Here is a 25,303-nt window from a genome sequence, read left to right as displayed (position 1 = left end):
GAAAATACTTTTACTGCAAATTTTTTTTGCTGTCCCCTGAGTTTCGTTGTAAAGGAGTTTGACTGTAATTGCTCAGCTTGAGATGTTGGCTTCCAGTTTTAACAACTAATATTTACATTTCAGTGCATGAGGTGTGTAAATGAAGGCACCAAGGCTACACTAGATAATGTTTGCGGGGTTTGCGGAGAGAGATGTGAAACGGATGGGGACACATTTGAGGGAGAGATGCATTCTACTGGGAAGTTTGAAGGGCGTTGTTCCCTGACTCGCATTTCTGAGACGCCACTGAAAAATGCAATGACTGTGAAATTTACCCATGTTGAGCTTGTTCACCAGTTCAACGTTCAACTAGTTCACCGTGTCGCACATCAAATAACCCGCCCGCTACCAGACGTGCGGATGTGCGTAATCGTTAGGAGCCGTAAGCGTAACCAATCCATAGACATCACCAGCCGCTATCAGATCCATAGCCACATAGCCGGCCAATCCGAAGGTCAAGTCGTCAAGTCAAGTCAAGCGGCGTCGCATAACTTGCCAGAAATACACAGAACCGAGTGAGGTAGTTTGTTATGGAGACCCTGTACCTGTAGTGTTCTCAGCGTCATAGCAGTCGTACTCCCAACTTGTATCTCTCTGCGCCAGTCTGACACAGGGTAAGCCCCAAGTACATGTAAAGGGAAAAAAATCACCGCGGGCGCAAAACAAAGAACTCCGTGTTCGACATGCGAATAGTGCGCACTGTTGGTGGGCGCGTACCATTGCATTGAAAGGAACATTTGTTGCTTCCCCAGTAGGGCGTAGTAAACATCTCATGATGTATGAAACACAATGTGGCCGCATCTATCACTACCATTGTAGTTGCATGTCACCAGCATCATTGCTGTCTGCGTTAAGCCCTGTGCATTCCAGAAGATGCACAGGGCTATAAAGATTGCATCTAAAATGGCAGCATTACCTACCACTGTGAGCGATGGGCAGAGGCAGTAGAGAAGGGATGCCAGGGCAAAGGTAGTGAACAACAACGTGTTCTCGTGTAGGATAGCGCAGGAACGTTTAAACTCGTACAGCGGTGCGGGGCGGCGCCTAGATTCCCTTTGACAGATGCCGTTTATTAACATGATGTTCCCATTCGACATCTTGAATGCTTTTGCCATCCCCTGACCTGTACAGCTGTGGTGGGGACAGATGGTTGAAGCCTGCCACTGTATTGTGTATGCATTGGGGACTGTTTTGTGGTTCACAGTTGAAATGATGATGCTAGACGCCACAGAATCAGTTTTCTACTTCATCTTCCTTTTATGCACTTTAGCGCCCCTTTAACGCCCCTTTAACGGCAACACAATTTTGGTGACAGTGAGCGGGGTGCTTCGTCACCACAGGCTCTACCGTCACGAAAGACGCGTCACTCTACCCGACTTGCTTGCGACAAAAGTTGCGTAAGAACTGACTGAGTGAAACGTGTATGATCGACATCACAGTGACGACCAAAGCGCTATTTACTGGTGCAGGTTGCAAAAATGTGCATGTTTTATAACAAAGTGCATCCGAGCTCAAAAACACAACATCTGTGACTGTTGCCCCTTAGAGAACATTGTGCTATTTTCGACGCCACACGTTGACATCACTCTGCATTGCGTGGGGCTCTCAGTATTGCAAACTCGTTTTATCATTCTTTCTATTGATTCTATTCCATTGCTCATTCTATCATTACTGTTGCATTATGGCAAGTGCATTATTCTTTACAGGTTGGCAACTCACCTGGGTCTGGTATTTCAGATTTGACTCTCACCTCACACGAAGGCGACCATGAAGCCACGTAAGAGGCAACAATGTTTATTGGCATCTGGTGTTTTAATCTCTCAACAGTTTTTTGTGTGCACAAACAACCTCAAATTTAACTGTCTGCAAATGGCATGTCCCACTTTCGACGTTAAATACTGAACATGAGTATTGCATGATATCCAGTCAACATGCTGCACAATCCCTAGCCAGGCCAGTAAGGTCTTTGTACAAGATTAGTCACCATTCTACTCTTGCTCCTGGGGTGACTACAGGGAGTAGCACGAAGTTGCACCAGAACACTGCACTACCGTTCGCTAATTCTGCCAGTGACCAAACAGGGAATGTCCTAGCCTTGTGTGTATCATTACCCTAATTCAGAATGATTCTATGAGCACAAATCGGATATCGTTAATAACCGCCCGACCCCAGTAGCGTTACATTTTAACCTCCCGGGACATGACCTAAACACTCATCTACTTATTACCATCTTGGAATCCGGTTACAATAATGACATCAAATGAGAATCCTATTTCATTTCAAAATTCGCAACCTTGCAATCGGCATCAACGTGTATGGCGGCCCACTAGAATACTTTAAATTGCGAATTTTTTCTTTGTTTTTTTTTTGTTTGTTTGTTGCATATACGGCCCGCATTACAGGTCTGCAATCTTTCACATTTTACATTGTGTTGCCCAAACAGTAAACCAAGCACTCCGCACCATTTTCCCAGGGCCTGGAAGCTCTTTGCTTGCCAGGTGCTGCATGTCCTCAATCCTTCGCCCTTGAGCCCCAATTCCCCGAACATCCAAGGGTCTTTTTGTGCTTTGTACCTAACTGGCCGCTGTGTCCATTCATATGTTGTGCTACGTCATCTTGTCTAGCCATCTCCCTTGCAGTACATTTGTTTGTATTCTTCTCAACCTTCGCCCTCTGCTCCTGTGCGACTTGGGTTTGATATGTTCTTGACCACTTGTAGCAGGTCCTCAAACCTGAAGGGGTCACGAAAGTCTCGTTTTTCGCAAATTAAACTGTTTAATGCTCTCAACCGTTCTCTCTTTACTTGTGAATCGTTATCGCAGGAAACTTGCACACTGTTTTTTCACGTTCTACGATGAAATCACCCAAACAAAGATAAATGCTGGGACGTGCCTTTCATAGAATGTAATCCCACCTGAGATTGGCCCCTGATGTGATATAAACGAAAAACGGAATGATGACCTTGACATATCTCATGAATCTAGGTTCAGTTCAATGGAAAAATGAGGAAATATTTTCCATGTGTTTCTGTACAAAAATCGTAACTCCTGTAAGGGAACATCGTGATATCAATTTGTGATTTCATGGTCTGCAATTTGGTGCGGCCTTTTCAATGGCCTCACCTCGATGTTACTCGATGCCGTGGGACCCACGCGCTTGCACACTGATGTGTATGTCTGTAGGGATACGTGTGCCATCAGCACATAATGATTTCTTTTAGGAACACTCGATGAGCTAGCTGAGAAGCTCCTCCCGAAAAGCAGCAGTCGGAAAGATGACTGGCCTCTCAGCTTTTTCAAAGACGTCACCACTGCTTCTCCTGCCAAGCAGCTCACCGTTGGCGGCCTATCAGGCTGGTTAGTGTTTTTTGACTGTGTCATGATATTCAATGTTCATATTGTCACGAAGCGCTCAGGTTAGTGCAATGAATACCCATAAATTACAAATATTTTCTTATGTACTATGTGAAATCTAAGTGCACTGCACTAAGTGCTAATTGAACCAATTTGTTGCACCGCATTATAGGCTTTTCAGGATACAGGGTACTTTTTGTAACCGGCTGTAAGAAGCAGGAATTGTAAAAACATTCTTTCGGCATTTACTTTTTAGGTGTGCAGGCTATGTGTTCACCAAGGCTGGAAAAGTGGCTGCAACAGTAATTGGCGGTAGCTTGTTGCTGTTCCAGGTGAGGACTTTTCTGCAGAAATCCTAGGGGTCGTCAGGCAAGCACAGTAGTTTCCCCGCGTAGTGATTTGGCAACTATTTTGGCATTGTAGAGCAGACAATGTGAAACATATGTAAAAGCAGTACAGTTTTCTAGCATTACATACAAGAATAATGTTTTCCTGAGTTGGACCGAGCAAACTGGGCTGCTGCACAGACGTGTGACGCAAGTCAACTTGAATGATTCCCCCATGAGCAGGAAACGCATCTTCCTAATTTCCGCAGAGGACCACAGTCATTGCCCGACTCTCTGACCCTCCTCTTCATCTCCCGTCAGCCTTTTTTTCGTCAGCTTCAGTGTTTTCCTTTTTTATACCTCCATCACACAAGCAGTCTTCAATGATCATTGGAAGCAATGGCCATGGAACATGTGCGTAGCGCCACCAGGCATGTAGCATGTAAACTTGTTAAAGGTAATGTTAAAGCAGCCGACGAACAGGTTATGTTAGCTGCGTGGTTTAGCAGCTTGTAGCTTGTAAACCCAGCACAACAAGTCATACACGTGACAGGGAACGCTAAATATTTTTAATTTGCAAGTAAAATTACGGTAAAACGGCACAGGGCGACGTCTGGTGGGAAATAATCCCAAAGTTGTCAAGCAACAGTGATCTATGTTCCCCCTCTGGCTTGCTGCTCATGATGGCTACATAGACTACACGTAGCCGATTTCTTTTGTTTTGAGACACAGTGTTATGCGCATGCAGTGTAGTTTTCCCGCCGTAATTGACCAGCAATGCGCAGTTGGCGGCGACTTCGAAAGAGTGTTGCCCGTAATTTTCAGTTTCAACTTTCTGAAAAACTATGAGTGTATTTGGGATGAAAATCGTGACACAAGAGTACTGAGGGATCAGGCTATTGAATAAACACATTTTCTGAGATTGCAGGTCTACCACTTCACAGTACCTTTAAAGAGCATTGGGTCCACTGCTTTCTGGCAGGTTGACACATTATACACTTGGTGGCGCTACATGCATGTTCAACAGCCACAGGTGGTCTTGAGGTTCCTGCACACCCAGTTCCTCCTGGAACATTCAGTATCAGAACCCCATGTCCCCCTTGTTTTGTTCCCAGATAGAGCTGTTGCTGTGTTGCATGCAGTGAAACATCTGCTCAGTATATTAACGAGACATAAATACACTGAAAAGATTTGTCCCCATAAAAAATCATCTATATTTTGAGGCATCCATGTCAGCAGGATCCACATTAATGAGGCAAGACTACATGAAATGCGTGAAAGGGAAGCAGGACGAACCGGCACTCACCTTCAGTTATAACCTTGCAGGTTGCACAGCACCAAGGTTACATCAAAGTGAACTGGTCACGGCTTAACAAGGACGTGCAGCAGGCAAAGAATGAGCTCACTCGAAGAACTAACAAGAAGCTTCCAAAGGTAGTTGACGAGGTAAGAGTAGATTTTTTTGTTGTTGTTGTTGTTCCTGATCTATGGTCTGCTGTGGTTCCATGCAGAGCCTAGAAGAGCATGTAAGCGGCACTGTGCATGTTGCCAGATGGGTTGCAACAATGAAATTGCAGCAGAAATATTGAGTTGCATTAGCCTCACATTGTCTTTTGAGACAGACCCTTTAGTCTGTGGTCAACACAAGTAAAATCGGAGGTGTTTTTTTGTTTAAATTACGGTATGGCTGTGGATGCGTCATGCATGCTAAATATTCTATTGTGCAGCTGTTCCAGGTCATCCAATGCTCTAAAACACCTATTGTTTGCAAGCTGCTAATTTTTTGCAAATTTTGAGAATTTTAATGACATGCAAAAATTTTGAGGGTTCCAAAGTTTTATAGTAGGGTTTAAATCAAATGGCAGTTAAAAGACTTTGTAAAAGGAAAATTGTATTGTGTACCGCATGAAAGTTAATAGGCACTAGTGCATAGATCACTTTCACTTATTTGTAGGGTCGGCAATTTGTCAAGGACAACATCTTCCTGGCTACAGGCTTTTTGGGTGGCTTCCTTCTCGGAATGGCATCATCCTGATTGTTGTGCCATCAGCGTCAATAGATGTGACAACCTCCCTATTACTGGCACACCCTAGTGCAAATTTAGATGCTCCTATTGCATCGCCAGCATTTGCTTGTTTCAGTCCTAGGAAAAGATGCGTCCTGCTACATAAAATCTGAGCATTCATCAGCGAGCCGACGTAGACTTTTGAATGCATCATATTGTCAACAGATGTTAAATCAAAGTGAGCAGTTGAATTAAATGACAATTTTACGCAATGACATTTTGACACGCATGCATGTTTATTCATCTTGCGTGAACTAAAGATATCTTTTTGTTTTGCGGCAATACCAGCTGCTATTGGATGCTCATCGCCGTCTGCTCCGACTTCTGCGTTTGACGTAGAAGTTCAAGATATGATACTCCCTGAAAGATCCAGAAACAATGTCAATTAATGCGTCACATCAACCAAGCGAGCACAGTAAGGAAAAGGCTACGAGAAATGCTGTGCTCAAAAGAAGCTACGAGAAATTTATCTATGACATAAGCAGAATATATCTGATGATAAAACTAATCTGTTTCAATGTAATACTACCACATCTCAGTTCATCGTGCCATTTTAATTCATAGACAGAGCCTGACGTTTTAGGGTTTAACCCGATTCTTCCCCGAATTTGCTCCCCTAATTGAAGGTTGCCTTTTAGGGTGCAACCCGATTTTTACCCGACAAATTGCCCTCTAACTTGTTTGGCAGCAAATACTGTTACATCGCCATTTGTACCGAACTAGTTAAGCTCGTTTGAGTAACTGAGCCCGATTTCTCCCCGAATTTAGCGTACTGGAAGTTTTTCCACCCGAATTTGCATGAATTTAGAGCACATGTTTATTTACCTGATATTTACTTCCCGAATTTCGAAAAAATTATTTCCCGAAAGCTTCAGGCTCTATTCATAGATGACCCTTCTTTTCTCTATGCAGTGCTGTGCACAAGCACGTTTGGGCACTGCGGTGCATCCTACAGTACCCAAGTTCGAGCAGATTTGCTATCCGTTGCTCCACAACTGGTTCTTAGACTGGGTTCTGTGATGTCTCACAAGGGGCTATGTGGTCGGTCATACAATTTTACAGAATCCACGTAATGGTAGCCGCACGCCAGAGCTTCATACGCACGCTGCAGCATGTACGGCTGCTATACTGCAAGTCATACAGAGTTTTTACCATTTATACCGCAAATAATACAACATTATTTACGAGTTCACGGTTCATGAAAATAAGCTACGATGTGTCGTTTGCAGTGTGGTTTTATCAAATTTTTTTCATGTGCACAGAACCTATGTCACATGTTTTGGAGCGGGAGAGGGATTCCTCGCCAAGCCAACAAATGTGTAGGAGTTCCTTGGGGTCAAAAAGTTTGAGAACCTCTGCTCCACTGGGTTGTAAGTGACAGTGTAAATTCTACATGGTGACACGGTGACACCAAACATGCTGAAAACATTTGCACAATAAACACACAAAAGAAGATGCATTTTGAACACACACTTTGCGAAGAAATGGCATTTACAAAATTAATTTCAAAATTTTTTTCAGCATCACTACATACGGTATACACTCACATAACCGACGTGGTTGTGCGCTTTCGGACTCCAAGGAAGTAAGGAGTTGTAATGGCGCTGTGCTTTTTTTGCGGAACCCAAACAAAGCGTTCCGTTTAATGCGCAGTGATGGGCCCTTATCTCTTTGTGATATAGTTAGCCATGCGCTTTATGCACCCCCATAGTCCTTGACTACCCTAAGGCCCTTTATTTTCCCTCGCGTATTTTAGCGCAGCGCGACACTGTCAACGCTACCGGCCCGATTGTCGCATGGCGCCAGCCACCGCAGCACGAGCGAGCGCCGGAGCACCTATGCAGGGCATAATTTTGAGGTGGAAGAGGGAGCTCTTACGCTGCATAAGAGGGAAACCGCCTGCGCAGCTCTGCAGTTTCTCTCACTTCCCGCGTGCCTGGGGAGTAGACGCACGTTGCATTGAGTTTCCCGTGGAAAGCTTCTAGAAGCGAGGCGCGGCTTAGTCGCGTGGTTTCTCCACACTTTACCTCCTCTCATGTGTCGAGCACGAACTCCACACTTTAGCCCGAACCGCGTGGGACGTTTTCTCAGCGTCGAAAAACGTCGCGTGTACGCCGTGGCCTTGCACGCATGGCGAAGAAACGTTCGCGAGACGACCACCTCAAACGCATGGGACGCATACAGAGCCAGCGACGGCAAGCGTTTGTTGGAATGTGCCGATGCTGTTGTAACTGTACGTTTTCTTGCTTTCGTTCGCTCCAAATATCGTTGAAATGCAGAAGTATAAATTTAGTGTAGTGGATATATTGTCCCATAAATTTGTGCGAGCTACTCATGTGCAACTTTGTCTGCCGCGCGGCGGCCATCGTTCTGTCCGCTCCTCGGAAAATGCGCCCGAACCACACGGGCGACATAACGTCTAGATTTTGTGGCACCCTCAAGCGGTCGCTTGTGGCGAAGCTGCCATCTTGACCTGGCCTGACGTCACTGGAAAGGTCATCTTGAGGTCATGTGACCTTGTTTATATTCTGTTTTCGCGCTGGCCGACGTTTCCTTTTCAGCATAAGGTCATTAGATGAACGTATTTTGCTTGTGTAAGCTCAACGGTGCTTGTTACTCGACGTAGTAGTTTGTTTTTGCGAATTCTCAACTCATCACGTCGGCTGGGTGAGCGCTGGCACCCGCGTCGTTATCACATCGTTGTGAATGGCGAGCAGCACGAGGCCACACGTGCAAGCTGACCAGTTTAACTGGGATATAGTTTGTTGGCATGAATTGAAAGAGGTTTCAGAACGACGCACAGAAATGGCAGCGCGTTGTTTACAAACGGCAGGGGCGCCGCCATTTTGATGGTCACGTGTATGACGTCGTCAGGTCAGGACCTGCCCAGAATGCATTGCGTTCTCCCGGCACGCTATCGTCTATAGAGCGCTATGTCATGGGTATGTGGTGGGGAAATCCTGTGGCGTGTTGGGAAGCTGTTTTTTTTAAAGTCACAGTCATGCCGACCGTGCGTCCGTCCTGAACGAAAAAACGCTCCATGCGGTTCGGCCTTTTACGTCCTCTCGTGCGCGGAGACGCACTTTACCTGCTCTCATGCGCACAGAGACACTGTCACAGCGTATATAGAGAATAGTCTTTCAGTCACATTTTTGGTAGCCAAGGCCGTCCTGAGGACTTGGAGGCAGTGAGTTCGAATCCTACCATCTGCTGTGCTGTCTGAGGTTTTCGCTGGGTTTTGCGGCAGACTTTCCTGACGAATGTCGGCACAGACCCCGCTGAAGTCGCCCCTGTTCGCATACTAACCTCCTTGTCCCTCACTCCTTCCTGTTGTCCTCTCTCCATCTGTAAACCACTCGTAGCCACAGTTGCGTCGCGGCGCTAACACGAAATTAAAAATAATTGACGGCTGCCCATGTGACAGGGGTACCATACCGAATCTGCGTTAATTTGCAGACGAAGCTAAAAGAAGACACGGCATGTTTTTTTCTTTCATTTTTTCTTCAGTGTTACCAGCTAGTCTGCGCACTTTTCCTTCTGTCCTGTTTGCAGTACACATAACGAATACATGCCATCTGCTAAGTTGTCTTATATTATCTGTTACATTCCGCTGCAGTCGCTGTTCTTATCACCATGATTCTTTACTACTACGACTTTTCTATTTCGTGATACCGGCTGATAAGTATATCCATGCTCAGAGCAATGATGCGTGACGAGGGCGTGTGAACCACTGGCGGGAACGGAACAGTACTACAGGAGCCAAATGACTTTGAAAGACGCTGGGAGTGAGTTTGTCCAGCTTGGCGCCCTTTTTCGTGCTGTTTCAGTTTGCGTGGTGCGAATTATGCTATGGTCGTGAAGGAAACGGGAATATACGAGTGACCTTTACCGTTGTGATGGTTTGAATTTCGTGACGTGTTGTATGATAGAGTGCGCACGTGGCATGTGCTCAGTGTGTGGTTTTCAAGAGACTAGAGACACCGTATAGTGCTGTATTAGGTTTGACTTGGCTGTGTTGAACACATCGTGATCTGGTACAGCAAGCAACCAATAAGGGCTGTCTTGTAGTGGACCTCATATGTTGGTGAGTACGGGAGTTTGCTTCTTACTCACAGTATATCGTGGCGTAATGCCCCGAATTATTATCACAAGCCTCTTCGTTGCCATCATTACCTTCTTCACAGATCGACGCCATGCTTAGCACCAATTTCATTGCATATAATCATTTCATTTTGTGTGTCTTACCTAAATGATAATCTACACATCTTATACGTGCCCTGGAAAGATAGTTCTACCAAGAAATGTGCACGAGTGAAGTGATGGGACATTTGAGGCAACGATATACTTGAACGACGAGGGGACATTGTAGTAGAAAAGACAACGTACACATTTATTTGGCAGCGATATCGCGTAAGTATATTAGATTTGTAGCGACCCTAGTATTGCGTTGCTTTTGCGCTGAATATCGTTGTTGGTACTTGTACTACCGTATTCAATAACGGCAGTATATGTATTGCGGTATAGTGCTAGTATTCCATTACTTCGTTGCGGTAGCGAGCGCAGAACGCGGAATTATCCACCACGCGTCCGTGACCTCTGAAGACCAAGTTCTAAACCGAGCACAAAAATTTCATGTTCGTGGGTACCCCTGGAGTACCCCATGTGTGTGTGGGGCGTTTTCCGACATATACTCAGACGCTCTTGAGACACCAGAATGTTTGATTTCTCGAGGACACGCTGAATTCGAAGAAGCAAGTTCTTCGAATGTCCTTCTTTGCCCACGTTTTTTTTATCTCTTTGTCTTTTGCATATGCCAAGAAGTTGATAACCTACACACACGCGTGCAGCCGCCGTCAGCTTATACGCAACGCGTGGCCTGCAACGAAGCCATAAAGTGAACCAGTACAAGGTTTTATAACTCTAAGGTTCGTATAAGCCGTTTGGAAAACAGCCCAGCGTATGGGAGTCCTGAAGGCCATTAACTATACAGGGTGTTCAAAATTAAGCTTTCACGGGCGCTACGCAAACACAGCGATGACAGGAAACCGGATGATAACTTTCCGCTACTTGTGTAAGAAACAGGCGCTGCTAATTATGTAGCACCTGTTTCTTACTCAAGGAACAGAAAAATAGCACCAGTTTTTCTTTTGTTCGCCTATTTATAAAGTGCCAGTGAAAGCTTAATTTTGAACACCCTGTATACAAGGAAGCTCCCGTCTAGATAACCTGGGTGGTACAGCTCGCACCAGAGTTAACTTGAACGCCATTCCGGCCTGCGGACTCCGGTGGTGCTTATGTAGAAATAACGGCTGAGGGAGTTATATTTGGGTATCGAATGTCGCTCCGAAGCACCACCAGCTTCGGTGCATATAGTGGTTAGGGTGACCACTTTCCACGCCGAGATTGGGAGGTGTCGCGGGTTCGAGTCCCCGCACCGGCTGTGCTGTCTCGGGTTTTTCGGCAGACTTTCCAAACGAATGTCGGCACAGTTCCCTCTGAAGTCGGCACACGGCGCATACTGACCCCACTGTCCCCCCACTTCCTCCTGGTGTCTTCTCTCCATCTGTCCACGTCTGTAGGGTACTCATAACCACAGTTACTTCTCGGCGCTCACGCGGAATTAAAAAAAAAAAAGGCTTCGAAGCACCGAGGCTGTCTGTTCCGGAAGCTCCGTCCTCGATAGGGTGCTCTCTACCCCAGTGTCGCATATCGGCTTCCATAGAATCGAATACGTCAAAGTGGCCTCAATGCAGAAAGTGAATCCACAGGTGTAACTTACCAACGACACTAGCGGTCATGAATGAAGCCATGGAACCGGCCCACATGGCTCGGAAACCAAGCTGGGTGATGTCATCAATGCGGTCATTGCACAGCGCTCCCAGGCCTCCCATCATGATGCCGATGGAACCCAAACTGCCGAAACCGCATAAGGCATACGTAGCTATGGCAACCGAGCGCTCCTATACGAATACAGAAAGGCCTTAGGTTTTCCATGTACTCGCTCGAGCGACATTCCCCAGAATATTCCAGCGGAAGATGCAAAAAAAAGAAACCGTCATAGCTTTCTGCTGCTGCTTTCTTTTCGTGCAATTTTCGAAAAGTCGCAAGATACTCCGTAGCAGGAAAAGACGCAGTGGGTGTCGTCTGCTAGGTACGCAGTACGCAACTTTCGATATTCCGGAGTGTGCGAATGCAGAACACGACACGCGGCGGAACGTCTGCCCCGTAAGCAGTTTCCTTTCGTTTTCTTCCACTAGGATATTCCGCGGGGATGTAGCTCGTGCAAATACACGGAACTTCTTTCATTAGCACCTTCTTCCGTGTGTGGCTCTTCAAACGTACCTGTAGCTCAGCTTGCATCCCAATCAGTTTCAGGTAGGCGATAAATTCATTGCCGAGTACTTTGATTCCGACGAGCTGTCCCACCTTAATGCAGTCATGCCAGGGAACTCCCATCGCCATAGCCAGCGGTGCTAACGTCCATCCGAGGAGTTCCTGTACGGCAATCGTAATTACTCGTGGTTTCCTGGCAGTCACGAGCGCGATCGACATGATGCAAACATTCAAGTACGATTGTGTGGGTCTGCGATCTACGGCAACCTTAAATTGACCCGCGTGGATAAGTGTTCTGATGGGCAGACATGGGGCAATGGGTAGTGCCGTAGTCCGTGAAGGGACTGCGGTACACTAAAACGTTCCTCTGTGCTCGCTTATAATCCAAAGACGCAGCGCTGAAAAGACACCCAGAAACGTTCACAAACGTGTTCAGCGTGTCTTGACCTTTTGATGGACGAACTACTCCTGGAGCGAGACGTCCCTACATCCCCCTTGTGTGTGTTTTTTTTTTTTTTTTTTTTGCAGCACCGCAGCACCCTCCTGGAATATCTGAGATTGCACCTCCTCCCCCTTGGGGGCTGGGTACTCCCCAAAGGTCGTTTTGAGGAGAAACTACTGCCCCTGGATAGTCCCTCAGGATAGTACCGATAATAGTGAGTCTTGGTAAACTACTTTGTAACGTCCCGGTGCGGTACGATAATCCGAAACGATAACACGATACTCGAGACCGGCGCCGTTGGGGTTTTATCGTGGGAGGAGACGGTACGGTTGTCAGAGACGTCACGCGGGTTGCGAGGCTCCGCGAGTAGGAGATGCTGATCAGGCCAACTACGCGACAAGCAAGATGGCGGTGCGGACTCCCGTAGCATTTTTATGCTGCTCAAGATGACTGCGAGTAACCCTTTCGTGGATGCAACGAAATCGTATCGGAGACGCAAAAACGGTCTACTAAAATGCTCTGTAGTACTATGGTTACGTTTCGATACGCAACGTCTACACCGTTGACTCCCCTGACGTCTGCTTCTCTGTACTTCATGGATTCTCTTCACCGAAAAGTACTAACATCGCGGCATGATACAAATGATTTGCCACGCTGTGTGCTCCGCTTTTGCAAATCCTCTCTGTAACACGGCCGCCTCGGGAAATTATGCCCACTTGAACTCACAAGCACTCCAGTACAGAAGCTCCAAACCCACCCAGGGCGAACCTCTGCACGAAATGACGCCGTTATTACTTCTACGCTTGCGAGCCTCGGGTCTCTAAGAAATCTGCGGTATAATCAGTGCCGGATTTAAGGGGTGGCAGACGTGGCGTATGCCCCTGGACTTCCACCAAGTAGGGGCCCACCCCTTCGCAAAGCCCGTTTTTTTTATAGTATAAATAATACCTTTTTACATCTTCATAAAAATCACATATATCCGTCAGATTTTTTTTTACACAGCAATATTTGTGCTACGGCAACATAAAAAGAGAATTAGCAGATAAACAACCGGTTGTCATATGCTGTGACAAGTATCTCTACGTTACTACAGAGGCCAACTATACACAGTGGGAATTGCCGGTGTCTGAAATTTGGTGCGGCGCCAGTCAGTACGTGAATTAGTATTTTTGCCATTAGCGCGTTAATAAATTGCAATATTGCAATTGCAATTTATTACAATTGCAATAATAAATTGCAATTGTATATTGCAATAGACCTCTACCCGAGAAACGTCATCATGACGTTGGTAGACAGACTGGAAACGAAACAAACCGGATGGAGAGGGCTGGATTCCACGAATGGACACTCGTTTGCTGCCTCCTACTGAAAAAAAAAAAAAAAAAAGTACGACCGAAGGTTGCGTCCCCCCTTCCACGGGCCATCGTAATCCTCTCAAGACCGTGGCTTTCGGGCGCGACCTTGTTCGACCCTAACTTCGAGTGTAGTTCAACTCTACCAAATTGGTGGTGCTGTCGAACACTATGACGTCATTTCTATTTTGTTGCGAACATCAACCAGCAGGATACAGTAATACGGGTAGGTCATGCCGAAGTCAAAATTCTGTAAAGACCTGACTTTCACCACCATGCAGAGTACATGGTGGTTCATGTACTCTCCATGCACTCAGACTACATGATGCTTGATGTACGCCCCTGAAGCTCGTTTGGAAAGCGAGGAGCAGACAAGCTCGGAAACAGTCGTCTGCAAAGCCAATCGACTGTGCGCCGCCCTTTGATTGGCGTACAAAACTTCGTCACCGTGATGTTTCTACCGCTGGGGCTTCCCCTGCTGAAGCTCCTGTCCATGCAGACGGCTCCCCACAATGCAGTGGCCCGGGGCCCCCCACCGTTTCAAACCCCGCGCTGCGTGTCATTCTGAATTGCGGTTGGCCCTAGCTGAGCATACTTTGTGGTTAAGTTCTATGACTCAAGTCATGCAGGCAACCTGGTATTGCTTACTTCCAAGGTGACGGCCTCCATGTCGATGTTGTCGAGAACGTAGTAGAGGGCCTGGTCGAAAAATGCGAGAAGGGCAAGGAGAGCGATGCTACTGGCAGCGACGCTTCCCATCATGCCGAGGGCAGCCAGGACAGCATTGGAGGCGGCTTCAAAGACGCTCTGTTCCTTCCTATGCAGTGTACAGGGCATGCTCAAGAGTGATGTACGGTCTCGTATAGACTAGTCCTTGTCGTTGAGTGGCACGAGAATTACGTTAGGTTGTGCATCTTATAAAGCAGAAGCAAATAAATGGCCAAAGAACGTTTCCTTGACGTCACGCTTTCTCCTCCTCCCAGACTTTGGAGAAGGCATAGAAGGCTAGGACCTTTTGGAACTTTAATCATCCTTACAGGCCCTCTATACAGTCTAAATATTCGGGAAATAACGGAAAGACGGTCTTGTTACCCTTGCGCGGGATTGAAGTCTGTACTCTGGTTGTCGACTTCGTCGGTCTCTGGGTAGAGTATCTTGGAACATGCGATGGCTGCTGGCGCACTCATCGCTGACGCTACTAGAAGATGATTAGTTTCGATCTGAAAAGAACAGAGGAAGAGCTTTACGGGAAGGCGTAGACGACAATGACAGGGACGGCAGCTGGTCTGTACCGCGCGCGCGCGAAGTGTTCGATGCGAGCACGCTGTCGAAACCCCTCAACTCTTGCAGAGAGGCGGTATAAAAAAAAAGGGTGATGTTGACGTCACCATGTCATGAGGTTGTGGGGCAGATGGGCCCAAGTCGCAAATTTTCCACGTATTCCTTCCTATTCGACGCGACGCGTCATGCGCTGGCGACAGCCATATTGTTACCACTGCTTTCGGCATAAAAGTGTCGCTTCCAGATCTGGGATGAAGTAGAACTTGCCTGGATAAATTGTGCTCCGAAGCTGGCTCACCACCGCTCCAGACCAGTAAAATGTACACGACTCAAGTCTTAAATCGTTTTATTGAAGCTGTTATTTGTTATAAATGCTGCAAAACTGCGAAAGGCAAGCAGCGCACAATATGACAACTTCAGTCATGTAACGGTGGTTCACGATAAGCTTGGGTTACCTCAAGCCTGGTGACCCCAGAGCCGTATATTGGCAAGGGAGTCTGGCCATTAATGGGTCACGCCTATTCAAGAAGCTCCACCCACTTTTTCAACTTTCTGACCAATGACGTCTTGACTAATGGAGGACTATCAATCAACCTATTCTCACTATTTGTCCCCCTATCCAATATGGGCAGCGCCATTTTGGGTGGCAAGTGGACTGGATGGGATCGAAATGGATAACACTCGCGATCTGCGAAACTAGGGATCTTGGTGCCAATTTAGTGAACGCTACCTAGGCTGCACAAGGCACGTCGGGAATTGTCGTCTGCTTCATTGTACCGCTGCCGGCAGAACCACCTGCTGGTACACATCCGGTTGTCGGTGTGATTTTGTTCACTAAAACAACATGACTACTTGGAATTGAAAAGGCGAGAATGTTTGAAAACGTAAAATTCACTAATTAAATTCAAAATTGTTCAGCACAGTGCCGTTTCTCTTTTTACTTCGTTGTTGCCGCTGTGTTTACTAGGCCTAACAACGACGACAAAAACTGTTATTTCCAGTTAGATAGCGACAGCGGAGCGTAAGTTGGAAATGATTCTCGATAAACGTACGAGAGGATGCAGCGTAAAATCCTAGCAGTGCATTAAATTTTTTTTGTTGCGAAATTCCCGCTTCACAGTGTTCGCTTTTGTCGCCATTTTGAGTGGCAGTCGAGTGTCATGGCGGCGCCTGTGGTTATTATAAGCGAACCAATGAGACGTGCGCAACTGTGATTGACAGGTCAACCCTTCTTTTTTAGGCTCTTTCCAATGGCCATACTCCCTTTTAATATACGGCTCTGGGTGAACCGATGCTGCAGCGCCGATCTGGTGGCCCTCTCACAGCTGCTCTCTACGCTTTCCCCACGTCTGCTTTCCCTATCCTGATAGATTGCTTGATTAATTAAATAGGTTTTCGAGCAGTCCTAAATGTAATATCACTGCCCCTTTAAAGGGACGGTCACATTCGGCATAATCGATTCCGAAACTATGGGGATACTTGATTCCCCGAGAACTGCTGACCATGGTACGAAAATATCATGCGAATCATTTGCGTATTTTTTGTGCAGTTTGGTGGAACTAATCGTATAGAGCAGACGCCTGGTGTAGAGAGTATGGCGGAATTCCCTCTCTGGACAAAAGACGAAACGTCATGCTGTACTCGTTTGCCTATGCATTTTTTAGGAGACAAAAATTTGAGAAAAAGACCGTCGAATAACGTGAAACTTATTTCGCATACCCGTTTCTGGAGTCGACTGTAACGAAGAGATAACTTACGCCAAGGGTAACATAAGCTGCCAACACAGTCGCCGCAATATTGGTGAATCCTCCCGCCATGACAGTATGCAGCTCTGACTTGGTTAATGTTGGAAGGTACGGGTATATCATTGAAGGGGCTTCGATCTGTACAATAGCGAAGAAATCATGTCGCTTTCACGTTACTTCGGATTATATATGCAGCAGAAACGTGATCAGAATGTCGCTCACCGTCCCGAGAAATATGTTGGCCGCAACACTCGTGGACTCGCAGGGTGTGGAAGCCGTGGTGGCTCTCAGAATGACCGCCATCCGTGCAATGACGGCCTGTATTAACCCGTAGTAACACATGACGTTCACGAAGAAGCTGACGTAGAACACCGTTGATATGGTCTGCGAGAAATATCCGGTGGGAGTATTATCAAAGGCACTAAAATGCCATAAAAAAGTTCTACTCGGGGAATGAATGACGCTGTTAGATTGGCAGCAATGTAAAAGTATCGGTGTATTCGCAGTAGCGACGTTCCCCAGAATGCTACAGCGGAACAGAAAAATGTCATAGCTTTCTGCTGTCACGTGAGGGCGAGCGCTCAACGTCGTGTCTTCACGCCCGCTGCTAACCGCGGGGAATATTCTGAGACACAGCCACAAGGTATTCCGTAGCAGACGACAGGCAAAGACGCTGATAGTGTCGTCTGCTAGGTGTCGTCTGCTAGGTGTCGTCTGCTAGGTGTCGTCTGCTAGGTGTCGTCTGCTAGGTGTCGTCTGCTAAGTGTCGTCTGCTAAGTGTCGTCTGCTAAGTGTCGTCTGCTAAGTGTCGTCTGCTAGGTGTCGTCTGCTAGGTGTCGTCTGCTAAGTGTCGTCTGCTAAGTGTCGTCTGCTAAGTGTCGTCTGCTAAGTGTCGTCTGCTAAGTGTCGTCTGCTAAGTGTCGTCTGCTAAGTGTCGTCTGCTAAGTGTCGTCTGCTAAGTGTCGTCTGCTAAGTGTCGTCTGCTAAGTGTCGTCTGCTAAGTGTCGTCTGCTAAGTGTCGTCTGCTAAGTGTCGTCACTAAGTGTCGTCAGCTAAGTGTCGTCATAACACGGGACGGAACTTCGGCTCTGTGAGCAGTTTTTTGCATTTCCTTCGACTAGAACATTCCGCGAGGACGTCGCTCGTGTGAATACACGGTAAGGAGATTCTTCTGTTGCGTCGTGAGCTATGCTTGGGATTTCGTTCCTGATTTATGTGCCGATGAAACCTACAATTTCCGCTTTCCCGCTTCCTCTTCTTCTCAAGAAAGGCGACCATTCGGAGCGGCCTGTCATTGGTCACGGCAAACGATCTCCCCCGGTGATTGGGCAAATCCTTTGAGGAGACCAATGATACAGGGCACTCCGCATCGTCGCGGTCTTTGAGGAGGAGTGGGAAAGCGGGGATTTCGTTCGCGCATAAATCACGAACGACGCTACGAATGGTATTTGTATCCCATTGTATTTCTGTCAAGGTAACGACACGTCTTTCATTCCTCCAGGAAAACTTTTTTGCACTGTAGTGCCCCTTTAATAGGCATTAATAGCTTTATTAATGAATTCAACGTCAAATTATTGTGCGTAGTTGTGACATATGCTGCGTCCACGTGACATTGAAATTTACCCCATAGTGTAAAAGTAATACTTACATTGAAGATAAAAGCTGGCTTAACATCTGTGACATTGTGTCCTTCGGCGAAGTCTCCCAGAACCGTTGTCATATTGATTCCTGTGGCCAAGTAGCCGAAAACAAACTCGGAACTGCCACGGGCGAGCTCCAGAAACGTTTCTACCTGAAAAATAAGTGCACGGCCTGTATCACCGGAAACAATTAATTGTACCGGTACCGAAATAACGTGTAGTATAAAACTTCCTCTACAGATTTGTCATCAGCTTTGATCAATGTTTCACAAGACCTTTGTACGTAGAATATACATTTGTCGTCTGAAATTATCGGTGCATTTTTCTTTTTCCGTCTGCACCGGCATTTGCAGGGCACTGTACCGGCACTTGCTGCGGTATCTCGCGTTCGATATGCGACGTTCCTCTGTTGCCGATACGTAGCTACCGTCGCCATTGTGACAACTGTTACGGGGATCCTTCATGAGCGATGGAAATTAGACCAGCGCTGAGTGGAGAGAAGCTGACTGCAGTGGCGCGACAGCCATGTGGTCCAAGTGAGCGTGTTGGGGTGAGGGAGCGGGGTGTTACGGACGGACGGACAGACGGACGGACACAACGTAACGGAACATTAATGCAAAGCGTTAAAGGCACCACCCCGTACATTATCTGCCTTTAGCCAACGATAGGAAGAACAGCCACAACTCTTAAGATCGTCAAATTTTTTATCTGGCGTTTTTCTCTTTTATCACGTGAGCAGCACGAACTGAATCCACATGACTGGGCTAGTAACTGTTCACTGGCCTTCTTTGTAAAGCACGACCCAAGCATGACGGGAACCCCGTACCTGCCGAATTTTACCGGCCGACCACGTCCAATTTGCTCACTGTCTCACGCGCGTGGTATGGTTAAATACGCTACGTAATTCTTCTCACCTTCTGAGAGACACAGTTTAGTATGAGCTGGCCGATATTCCACCGCAGAGCGGCGATGGAGACTATGTACTGTGCCTGAATACAGCGCATCACTTGGATCCAGGGTATCTGCACGGCGACAAGAGCCACAGTTGCAACGTCATCTCACAACGAACCACACATCCACTGAAGTACACATCGTAGTTGAACTGTGGAGTTCTCCGCTCTGGTCATGACAGCAGTGATATTAAAGTACCCGTGTAATCGCACGGGCGACATCCCCACGGAATATTCTAGTGGAAGAAAAAGCAACAAACGGTGGAAGTTTTGCGGCGTCTTATGCTGAGCATTCGGTACGACGCCGGAACATCGGCCGGTATAGGGGGGATGCTGCGCACGTAAGCAGACGACACCAACGACCCTGTCGTCTGCTAAGGAATATCTCCGTTAGAATATTCTGTGGAATGTTGCTTTCCTGAGTACACGGACAGTGTAACTGCACACTATCACCTTCAACACATCATAAGCAACCATAACCAACAAGGCAGGAAGTATGGTAAGGTGACTGCATACAGAATCTCTGTTGTAGGAGCAGAAATACCCAACAGATAGCTGGACTAGAAGGCCCCCCAGAGATTGCAGACGATATGGATTTCCCATGATGTCCAGAAGAAGCAAACAGCAGCCAACGACAGCTACACTTCCGTAGAAAACTGGATGCCTGCAATAACGCAGGAGTACGCATAAAACTTCAATTGAATGATGACAGTTGAAGAAAAGGCGCCAGCAGTGGGATTTGAACCCACACCTTCGGACACCCACGCATAAAACATGATAATCACATAGTAATCCTGGATCCGTGAGCACATGAAATCTCTCCCTGAAAGACATGACAATTCAGCAAAACGTTCGTGTTTTATAGCCGTGTCACGCGACAAATTGAATGTGATTCCGAACGAATGACAATCGCACTGAATAACATTCGTTTCGTGTCACAATGTGAAACCAAATGGTATTACATGCGAATGAGCTTGAGAGGCTCATTCGTTTTTTTTCCTCTCGCACGAACTGCTAGAGAGGTGGCAAAAACAACAAAGTTAAACCGCTAGAAGAAATTAAACGGGAATGAAAAGTTGTAATGAAAAAAAAAAAAGGAATGAAAAAAATGTGAAAGTTGTCCAATATTTTATCACGAATTTAATAACGTTTGACATGCAGGATAGAAGGCATGACAGTATTTTTCAGAGAAGTACAGGATGATCACACTATAAAAGACTGCCCGTGCCAGGCATGCCATGCTCGCCGATTAGTCAATACAGGTGGAACATTGTGTCGTCTACATATAAAACTCATAAGGACATTCTATAAATTTCGATGTGATTCAGCACCGTAGCCCAAAGTCATAACTCAAAACGCGCGATTTCAAAGATGGCGGTGCATAAATATATTTTTGTCCATACACTTAAATCGCAGTATAACACTATATACACTCACGTCATCGACACGGAGGTAGGTCCCCCAGATAGCTGAACTTCTTTCGTCCTGAGGCGAGCGTTGTCCTCCATCGCTGCACCCTCGAACGGCGCAATCACCCAGCGCTGGAGTGCAGCAGAAACCGCCAAGAACAAATACGCAGCTACCGTTGCAGCAGTTAGAAATTTGATATTGTTACACCACGACACAGTTCGGCTCCATGTGTTGGAGATTCCGACCACTAAGTAGACGTGATAGAGGATCACAAGGACTGTCTTCGCGCAATTTCTCCGCAAACCACGAAGAACAGGTACCCTGTCTTCGGAAGGCACCCTGGCAGAGGCTGACGGCTCTCGTTTGTCAAGATCGGACGTTACGGCATCTTTTACTGGAGATGGTGTCAATTCAATGCCCCTAGCGGTGTCGACAGCTGTACTTGGGGGAGAAAGAGACAGTAGGGGTCTCGTGGTCTCCGTCGCCGGTCCTCCCGTCGTCGTTTCTTTCTGAGCTACTGTAGTGGAGAACATTTGCGTTGGTGCTTCTACGGCAGATGCTTCCCCAATCTGCTCAGACAGATGCGACGGTCGGCGTGTCGTTAGGTCTATGGTGGACGCTTCTGGGCACATCGGAGATAAAAGCTGCTGCCCTCCCACTTGAGTGGTCTGCTCGGATGGAATCTGTACAACCAGGGCGTAAAGTTGGGGTAGTTGGTAGGCTTTAGACATATCTGTATCAGGGGCAGGGCTTTGAAACGGGACGCCCATCCAGGACGTCTGCTTTGCTTTCTATTTCTGTTTCAACGCGCTGATACAGCTTTGTCTGGAACGTGTGGGTCACGCCATTAATCGCGTGCTTCTAATCATCTACAAGTGATTATAGGTGTCTTAGCCTTCAAAGAGCATTATAAATGAACGAGAGAATAAGAAAAACGTACAAAAAAATCAAAACACCCAGAACACACTATCTGGCGATGAAAGATGAAAGTCACTGAAAAGGTTAGCTAGTTGTAGGACTCGAACCCACATCTTCTGGATTGCCGGTCCAGGGCTCTATCAATTGAGCTAAGCTATAACACGCCTTCTCAGCGACTTCCAGGGTGCGTCACCTGAAGGGACAAACCAGCCACTCTCTCTCACTCATCCTCCTTTCACTCTTACATTTCTGCTCACTCATACACACATTCATACGACGGGATCGACGCAGGCGGCAACTGTTGAACATGAAAGAACTGATGTTCTGAGGCTGGAACATCAGTTCTTTCATGGCTAGGCGTTGAGGCGTTTGAGACACGAATAGAGATCCGCACACTCAGACCTTAGTTTCCTATGGCCTATGGGGTCATACATTACTATGCAGAATTATATCCCTTTGGAAGGTCACTGGAAGATCAATCATGAACGGGCTCAAAATGACCCTGTCACACTCTTGCCATTTTAAGAATAAAACTCGGCCCACGGCAATCAGCTGGAAGTGCCATGTGGTGAAAGAAAAATGAACACTTCATACATATTGTCAAAGCCGTCACCTGATCAGCATTTCTAGTCGTGGATGATTCCTGAATTGCAATTGAGAATTTCTTCTCAGGCTTTGGTGGCTCCTCTGCTGGTCTGGCTTGTTCTGTTGCGATGTCCTGTTGCGTTTCGCTCAGCTTCGAACCTTTGGAGTGCTGAACAAAATTTGTGAACAACAATCTACACAACATTTTCTCATGGGACGTGTGAGCTGAATGTGTAAATATTTCTCATAGGGGGCCCAGATGACAAATCGATTTTTCGGACGGTACAAAATGTCGTATTCCACATGTCAGGAGAGCTCGAGTCTGACATACTATGACGTTTACTTTCTCCAGGTCAATTTGACGAGAAAAAAAATCCATTGCTGAGTTGCGATCTATAAAGGTTTACCCGTGCCGACATGCCGTGCTCAGCAGTTAACTCAGGGCAGGTCAACCATTGTGTTGTCTACGAGTACAACTCTGAGCCCTGGTAACCCTGGTAACCAAGTCCTGGCCGCAATTTCGCGAGTGTACAGTCAAGGACGTTGTAGAGGCTCTATTAAACTTTCTTACCTTACGCTTGCGCTTCTTTGATTGTTTCTTAGTTCCGCTTGCTGACCGTGGCGTCTTGGTCGACATACTTAAGGGTCGAACGAAGATAATGGATTGGTTTTAACGCAGACGAGGCACACAGCTCGTAACGTGACAACAGTTTGCCATCCTCTTCTTCTTCTTCTAGTGCCATGAAAGTCGGAGAAGATTTTTAGAGCATTGGCGGAAATTCCGGATTCGTACGGCAAATTCGGGTGGTCATTTCGTGGCAACACGGCCTAGCGCTCGGAAATTGCTAGGTTGGCACCCGAGCTGGATCGCGTTACCGTTGTCACCCGAGCATGAATGCCAGGAATCTAGCAATTTTAGTCGCTTGGATCACGCTAGGGGCATCGCGGTCGCCGTTTTCGGGCTCCGTCGTCTGCTAAACCACGTAAACTTCGGCGTGTGGGCCAATGATGGCACTCGCCACCGTTGCAGTGCGGATGTGACGACACCGGATATAATTGGGCAACCCACTGCTCGGTCGTCTGGAGACCGGGCGAAAAAAGTGCTAGCTAGCAAATTCCGGGCGCTCGGAAAGTGCCACGCGAAAACGCGAGACTGATGATAAAAGAAGGAAGTCACTGAAAAGGTTAGCCAGCTGTAGGACTCCAACCCACATCTTCTGGATTACCAGTCCAGGGCTCCACCAATTGAGCTAAGCTAACACAGCTCCCCAGGGACTTCAATGGGCGCGTCATCTGAAGGGACAAACCAGCAACTCTCTTACCCATCCCACTTTCACTCTTGCATGTTTTCTCACTCATACACACATTCATACGACGGGATCGACGAAAGTGGCATTGTTGAACATGATGGCAATTGATGTTCTGAGGCTGGAACTGACTGTATTTGATTGAACGGGCCTCGCCCGTATTGAACTGGCGATTGCCATACATGATCTCCAGGATACCTCCCTCCCCCCCCACCCTGCGAATGCTCAATATATCATATATGTAACATTCGACGGAACTTCTGCGATGTGAGCAGTCTTTTGCATCTTCTTCCCGAACGGGCCAGTGTAACCTTATACTCCGAGGGGCGCTTGTGGTCACTGTCTCTGGTGTCTCTGTCTCTCCATTCTTTTTGTAAATAAAAGAGTCCTCTCTTTTCAACAACAACAACCGGCGAAACCGAACAACAACAACAACGAAGTCACCGGAACGTGAGCTGGACCCGCTTGCACAAAGATGAGGAGATCCTTCAGTGTCGTCATCAGTGGAGGTCCTTACTCCTCAACGCTGCTTGCGCCTTGAGCACTGCCAAAGCTACTGAAGACTGTGCCGAGGAACTTCAGCAACATTCGCGTGAGCGGACCCACAGATCTTCCTCTGGTCCGTTGTTATTTCGTAGTTTCTAGTTTACCAGCGGCACGGGCAAGTGCATCAATAAAGCTTCCGCTCGTTGCTATGGTAGCCCGGGTCATGCTGAAGACTGGGAGGTGGTCGGTTCAAATCCTACCACCGACTGTGCTGTGCTGCGAGGTTTCCCCTGGGTTTTCCGGCAGACATTCCAGACAAGTGTATAAGCATAGTTCCTCTTGAAGGCGGCCCAGGACGCATACTAACCCCCCCTTCCCCCTGTCTCCGTCTATTTGACCGTCTCTGTGGCAATGACGTTGTGGGCAGAAGGAACACTTCTTAAAAAGTTGCGTGTTAGCGCTGCGAAGCAACTGTGGCTAAGAGCGGCGAACGGACGTGGACAGATGGAGAGAGGACATCAGGAAGGAGCGGGGACAGGGATTTTAGTATGCGTCCTGGGTAGGGTTGTCAATCGGGATATCCCGAATCCCGGGATCCCGCCAATTTTTGACGTCCCGAAGTCCCGGGATTTCTTCGGGAAAATCCCGGGATTTCGTGAAAGCAAATATGACAGGAAAATCAAACACCTGTAGGTCATCAGGCACAGATTCAGTCCTTCGTAAGGAAATGGCACTTTTTATGACTGGAGGTGGGCAGAGGACCGCAGCCTACACGCGCGTACAGATATTTCCTGACTGTCGTTTCTTCTCCCTCGGAAGCTGAACTGAAGCTTGAGTTTGGCAGCCAGTATTTTCACAAAAGTTCGCTCCGAACTGCGGGACACCACACTCGACGCTCTGTGCTTTCTCAGGTCGTGTGTTAATCATTGTACAATGTGATAAGCACGCAGCGACGGTGTTGTAAGCTGTTTAGTGTTTCGTTTCTTTCCTGTTTTTTTTTCTTCTTCTTTTTTTTCTTTTCTTGTTGTTGTTGCTGTTCCTCATTCAAGTGGAATGGTGCACCGTTTGAGG

At 47.1% G+C, this 25,303-nt stretch overlaps 3 protein-coding genes across 5 annotated transcripts in view; 2 read left to right on the top strand and 1 right to left on the bottom strand.

The window, feature by feature from the left end:
- The first annotated feature begins 510 nt into the window (after window positions 1–510).
- On the top strand, window positions 511–6,000 carry LOC135366687 (FUN14 domain-containing protein 1-like). The gene is made up of 6 exons (XM_064599506.1): window positions 511–653; window positions 1,746–1,816; window positions 3,260–3,395; window positions 3,649–3,724; window positions 5,045–5,164; window positions 5,673–6,000. The coding sequence occupies exons 2-6, from the start codon at window positions 1,807–1,809 to the stop codon at window positions 5,751–5,753; spliced, it is 423 nt and encodes a 140-aa protein (XP_064455576.1). The 5' UTR covers window positions 511–653; window positions 1,746–1,806; the 3' UTR covers window positions 5,754–6,000.
- LOC135366680 (sodium/nucleoside cotransporter 2-like) lies at window positions 5,996–23,148 on the bottom strand. Its single transcript, XM_064599495.1, has 13 exons — window positions 23,011–23,148; window positions 22,468–22,608; window positions 20,964–21,619; window positions 20,043–20,190; window positions 19,491–19,598; window positions 18,585–18,728; window positions 17,159–17,320; window positions 16,949–17,074; window positions 15,003–15,130; window positions 14,559–14,727; window positions 12,126–12,278; window positions 11,563–11,743; window positions 5,996–6,143 (listed from the first exon to the last, which is right to left on the bottom strand). The coding sequence occupies exons 1-13, from the start codon at window positions 23,074–23,076 to the stop codon at window positions 6,127–6,129; spliced, it is 2,199 nt and encodes a 732-aa protein (XP_064455565.1). The 5' UTR covers window positions 23,077–23,148; the 3' UTR covers window positions 5,996–6,126.
- The window catches only part of LOC135366685 (rRNA N6-adenosine-methyltransferase METTL5-like), a 98,057-nt gene continuing 82,314 nt past the window's right edge, over window positions 9,561–25,303 (top strand). The window contains exon 1 of one of the 3 annotated variants that reach the window (XM_064599503.1): window positions 9,561–9,867. Coding sequence is in view for 1 of the 3 variants with exons in the window: in XM_064599502.1 (XP_064455572.1) it covers window positions 9,862–9,867 (6 nt within the window). In the remaining 2 variants the exon portion in view is untranslated. The remainder of the gene's footprint in view (window positions 9,868–25,303) is intronic. The other 2 variants (XM_064599505.1, XM_064599502.1) reach the window with 2 other exon arrangements.

The sequence above is a fragment of the Ornithodoros turicata genome, chromosome 8, assembly GCF_037126465.1.
Source record: "Ornithodoros turicata isolate Travis chromosome 8, ASM3712646v1, whole genome shotgun sequence".
Lineage (NCBI taxonomy): Eukaryota > Metazoa > Arthropoda > Arachnida > Ixodida > Argasidae > Ornithodoros > Ornithodoros turicata.
This window is presented reverse-complemented; position numbering and strand designations above follow the sequence as displayed.